General features: G+C 45.7%; 1 protein-coding gene across 1 annotated transcript in view; it reads left to right on the top strand.

Moving 5' to 3' along the window:
- The first annotated feature begins 2,077 nt into the window (after positions 1–2,077).
- tjp1b (tight junction protein 1b) overlaps positions 2,078–5,419 on the top strand; it is a 91,347-nt gene continuing 88,005 nt past the window's right edge. Inside the window, exons 1-2 of the mRNA XM_061823911.1 lie at positions 2,078–2,522; positions 4,477–4,588. Coding sequence (XP_061679895.1) covers positions 2,078–2,522; positions 4,477–4,588 — 557 coding nt within the window. The remainder of the gene's footprint in view (positions 2,523–4,476; positions 4,589–5,419) is intronic.

The following is a 5,419-nucleotide window of genomic DNA, read 5'->3' as shown; positions in this document are numbered from 1 at the left end:
TTTTTCCCCATAAGCAATAAATAATAATGATGATGGGAACAAACAAATCATTGTACATTGCTCAGTATTATCTTGCTTGAAGGTCGGATTGGTAGATTTCTCCCTTCAGACAAGCTAGTGCAGTCCCAGTAGGCAGAAGTACTGCAATCGCATGCTATCTTTTTCTCAGAAATATTAATTATTATTATTACATTATTTCCACGATATAGTACCACGGTCACTTGGGAATGAAGGAATGCTTCTAAAAGCATGACCTGATATGACCCTGAAAAATAATTAATTCGGTTTCCTTTATTTCCTTTTGAAGAAAAACTAAACTATCGTCTCAGAAACTTCAATTATTGATTCTCACCGATCAAATGGCACCCTCTCCTGGTAAAGCGTGAGCTGTCTTCATCTAATGCAGTCCACAAGGACATGCTGCTTTATGCTGCGTTACCTTTTTCTATAGATTTTCAATCAAAAACACACAAAGCTGCCCTTTAAGTGTCCTTCTTCCAGGCTGCTAATTTTCTCCTGACTCAGGCAGGTCTGATGCTTCCCTGTGACAGAAAACATAATCGCATCCTAACTCGGCGTCACATTCACACCAATAATTTGGAGCTAGAGGCAAGGGTGCATATTAGTGTTTGCTTTTCCCTTAAAAAACAAACAATATTGGTGCCTGAATTCCGGATTCCCACAATGCTTTTCCCTGACTACATTGGCCGGACTGTCAGTGTTTAGAACGCCACTATTCACACAATTCAAGCAGAGCGCACCTGCCTTAAATAGGCATGCCTTTGTGTATAGTGTGTGTGAAGAGTTGCCCCAAGTGGACAAATAAAACATCTGTACCTCTCTATGTATCTAAGTATCAAATGTTGGAATTGAACTGCATGAAGCCTATAGGTTTGTATCCATTCATCCATTTTCTTAGCCGCTTATCCTCACAAGGGTCACGGGAGTCCTGGAGCCTATCCCAGCTGTCAACAGGCAGGAGGCAGGGTACACCCTGAACTGGTTGCCGGCCAATCGCAGGGCACATTGAGACAAACAGCCGCACTTACAATCACACCTAGGAGCTATTTAGAGTGTCCAATTAATGTTGCACGTTTCGGAGATGTGGGAGGAAACCGGAGTGCCCGGAGAAAACCCACGCAGGCATGAGGAGAACACCACACAGGGAGGGCCGGGTTTGAACCCGTCTCCTCAGAACTGTGAGGCCAATGCTTTCCAGCTGATCCACCGTGCCGCTATAGATTTATGTATCACAAATAATATTGCATATTTTACCCGAGAGAGCGTTTTTCCTGTTTTTATGACGCTGCACAAGATTAAAATCATTGACACTGCTGATAAATGGCATTTAGCTGCAATGCTTCTTGAAAAACGTTACGGGATGTAATGCTTTCTCCCTTTGAAAAACATTGACCTTATTTGATGGAACAAGCATTTAAAGGTGTATAATTCCGAATTTGAATCCCTCCATTTTCCAAGCCGCTTATCCTCACAAGGGTTGCTGGAGTGCTGGAGCTTATCCCTGCTAACTTCGGAGGAAACCCAAACTATACCCTGAACTGGTCGCCAGTTTGTCGCAGAGCACATCTCGACACCATCACAGTCAGGGCTGATGCACTTATAACAAAGCTAGTGATCAAAGTGGGGGAAAAATGTGAATGTGTTCATATATTAGTTTAAGTTAGCAGAATGGATTGTTCAGTTTTATGTCACTGCAAAAACAAAAACAACAACAACAAAAAAAGTCCTGTCTGCTTGAAAAGATGTGAAAATAAAACGGGGCTGAAAGGTTACGTGTTCCTGTCAGTTAAGATGAAGCAAATCTGTTTATAATTATCATCAGTCACAAAGATGGGTTTGAAGATTGTGAAGATTGTGAATTCTGTCATATATTACTGCCCAGTACGTTAGCTGTTTGTATCGGTGTGTTTAAGAGTCTGATAATCTTCTTAGTCTTGGTAAGTACCCAGCTAGAAATCAGCTACTGTCCAGATTGTCTCATCCCCACTTGGACAACAACAACAACAAAGTGTGCTTCTGCAGACTGGGTGGCATGGTGGCTTCTCTGGCATGAAATATGCACCTCCTTTCCTTTGGGAAGTGCGCTGACAGAGCTGTGGAAGAAGTGTTGGAGGGCCTGCTTAACTTGAAGATGTTTGGCGGTGGGAAGAGGAAGTGGTTTGTAAGGAAACACAAGAGGCAGTATCAGCCGCAGCAAAGGTCCGCCAGCAGGCCGTGCGGCAAGCAGAGCAAGCGCTGGGCCGCCAAGATCCTCAAGCAGCACAGGCAGAAACTCCTGAGCGAGCTAGACGTCAACACCGTGCTTCCCTACTTGGTCTATGATAAGGTGTTTTCGCTTGGAGAATACAAGGAAATCCTGGGACAGGAGTCCAACAAGAGGCGCACTGAGATATTTCTGGACCGTCTGTCTTCCAAAGGACCTGTTGCGTTCTGCTCCTTCTGCTCAGTCTTAGAGGAGGTGTGCCCGCACCTGCTTACCTACTTTCTGCTGGATGGAGAAGGTATCCTCATGACATTGCACACACAACGATATCAACTGTATGCATTGTCATATCAATAAATCAGTGCCTTTCTTCCCCTTGCATTGACAGTCATAGAAAAAAGTAATGCAAAATAATCTAAAAACAATATCAATCAAAAAATATATATTTACAGCGAGAAATTACTTTGTACTAAAGCAGCAGTGCAGACTAAGAGGCAGCAAAAAATAGCCTCTTAAACCGGCGATGGCTGAGGGGATTAGTGAGCGGGCAGCCTTTGTAACTAGCCGATGAAGGCATATGGCCGACGTGTCTGCGGTCTACAGCCTCGATCGCTCTATCCGTGGCACACAAATGTCAAAATTAACAAGATACCCCTGGCCAATTAATATATCAAATTTACCGCAATTCTGCAGACGAACTAACCGCTGGTGTACTGTGCTATCTGTAGCAGTGGCGCTCGAGAGGAGACAGTAAACAATATTGTGAAAAGAGTGACAGACGCAGCAACATTGTCATGCCGTATGTATCATGTCTAACTAAGAAACTACTTGAGAACCTCGATCAGAAACATTCAGAGGGATATTGAACCAAGACAACATTCTGGTGCACTTCAAACCTGGAAACACCTTGAGACAAAGGGTGGAACACTCCAATAACTGCACACCCAGAACAACAACCTGCTCTATTCTATTCCCGTGAGGAAGGCAGTGATGTCTAAAGTACACCAACTATACTGTATATTAACGAAACCATCACCCACTGAGTGGGCGTATTTAACAACACAAACAGGCTAACTCTTGCGGTCAAGACACAACTGTCTACAGTACCATCCATCCATCCATCCATCCATCCATCCATCCATCCATCCATCCATCCCTCTTCTACCCCTTCTCCGGGTCGGGTCATGGGGGAAGTAGCTTCAGGAGGGATACCCAGACTTCCCTTTCCCCAGCCACTTCTTCCAGCTCTTCCAGAGGGATCCCGAGGCGTTCTCAAGCCAGCCGAGAGACATAGCCTCTCCAGCATGTGCTGGGTCATCCTTGGGGTCTCTTTCCGGTGGGACATGCCCGGAACACCTCACCAGGGAGGCGTCCGGGAGGCATCGGAATTAAATGCCCCAGCCACCTCATCTGGCTCCTCTCAATGTGGAGGAGCACCAGCTCAACAGTGAGCCCCTCCCGGATGACCGAGCTCCTCACCCTATCTCTGAGGGATAGCACGGACACCTTGTGGAGGAAAGTCATTTCGACCACTTGTTTGAGGTATCTTGTTCTTTCGGTCACGACCCACAGCTCGTGTCCATAGGTGAGGGTAGGAACGTAGATCGACTGGTAAATGGAGAGCTTCGCCTTTCGACTTAGCTCCCTCTTTACCACAACGGACCGATACAAAGTCCGCATCACTGCAGACACTGCACCGATCCGTCTGTCGATCTCCTGCTCCATTCTTCCCTCACTCGTGAACAAGACCCCAAGATACTTGAACTCCTCCAAATGGGGTAGGATCTCATCCCCAACCCGAGGTACCAGCATTTTAAAAAGAAACCACACTCTATTGAGGGCAAAAATGTACATCTTCTGGACAGACGACAAAATATAAGAGGAGAAAAGGTGAAATAATCTCTCAACAGATAAGGGGGTCAAGACATCACCAGTCTCCCTCGCTTAGTGGTGTTCTTTCATTCCATTTGAAGAGATTCCCCAGCTGATCCTGAGTTATAGGCAAGGTACACCCTGGATTGGTTGATAGTTCTTTGCAGTTCAAGGGACATAGAGACAATCATTGATACTCACATGCATATATTATGATGGATGGTGACTGTAGTTCTTGACCAGGTCAATGTGTAAAGTGCCTTGAGATAATTTTTGGAGTGAATGGGTGCCATATAGGTAAAAGCGAGTTGACTTGACTTGACTAGTACGAATGCGTTAAATTCGGAAAACTTGGTTGATGGATCTATCTGTTCTAAAAGATGGTGCACCAGGAGAGAGCAAGAAAGGTGCGCTCCCCGTGCCCCCAAACACTTCTGGAGAGGAACCTCTGTGCCCGCCTCCCATGTACACTGACCCAGTGTTTGACTCTAGGTAAGACTGCTCGTTCATCTATCACTCACTCCATTTTGCACTTTCTTGCTCATATACTTGTTTTATGTGTTTGATTCCCACGTGGTTTCTACGCTACGCAGATGTAGCAATATTAGCATCCCAAACGTGTATCACATTTGTACAAGTTAAAGACTTTGAAAGTTTGTTTTGGTTAGGGTTAGCCTTGGTGTTTAATTAAGAAAAGGATAGGAGGTGTAATTGGTTTTGTATGTTTGTTTCATCGTGGCGATGGTCCCCATATGTAGGTATACCTAGACAACCGTGCCACCCTTAAGTAATCAAAAGGGAACGTGTATCATCGCTCCATAACTTCATGTATGAATGTGAAAATCATCTCTATTGACAATGAAACAAATGCTCTTTGGGGTTATTTTGTAGTACGAGTACACTGAAGCAATGTGATTGCGTCACATGTAAGTGACGGAGTAGTTCTGTGTGAGTTTGGCCCCCCGGAGAGTACCCTTGGCCCAGCTGCCCCCGCAGGTTGGGGGGGGGGGGCGAGACCGGGTAGATACTGCGTGTCTATGCGTGAGTCAGGTGGGTGGGCCGCGGTGAGCTTAAAGTGACGGGACAGACGAGCTAATATGCTCTGTAGACCGTTAAGGAGGCCTCTTTAATATGTGACAGCTAAGTCAGCAGTGAGACCGCGAGCCACAGCGGTGTGGGCTCTGGGTACTGACACACACACTCAACATGATGACAGCAACACACATTACAGCTCCAAAGCAGCACACACAGCGCTGAATGGTCACACAGCCGCCAAACAACACGCAGACCACTTGCAAGGCCATGTAAGTCCTCCTGGAATTA

This window comes from Syngnathoides biaculeatus, chromosome 6 (genome assembly GCF_019802595.1).
Source record: "Syngnathoides biaculeatus isolate LvHL_M chromosome 6, ASM1980259v1, whole genome shotgun sequence".
NCBI classification, from domain to species: domain Eukaryota; kingdom Metazoa; phylum Chordata; class Actinopteri; order Syngnathiformes; family Syngnathidae; genus Syngnathoides; species Syngnathoides biaculeatus.
Note: the sequence above shows the minus strand (reverse complement) of the source record. Positions and strands in the feature narration are given on the sequence as shown.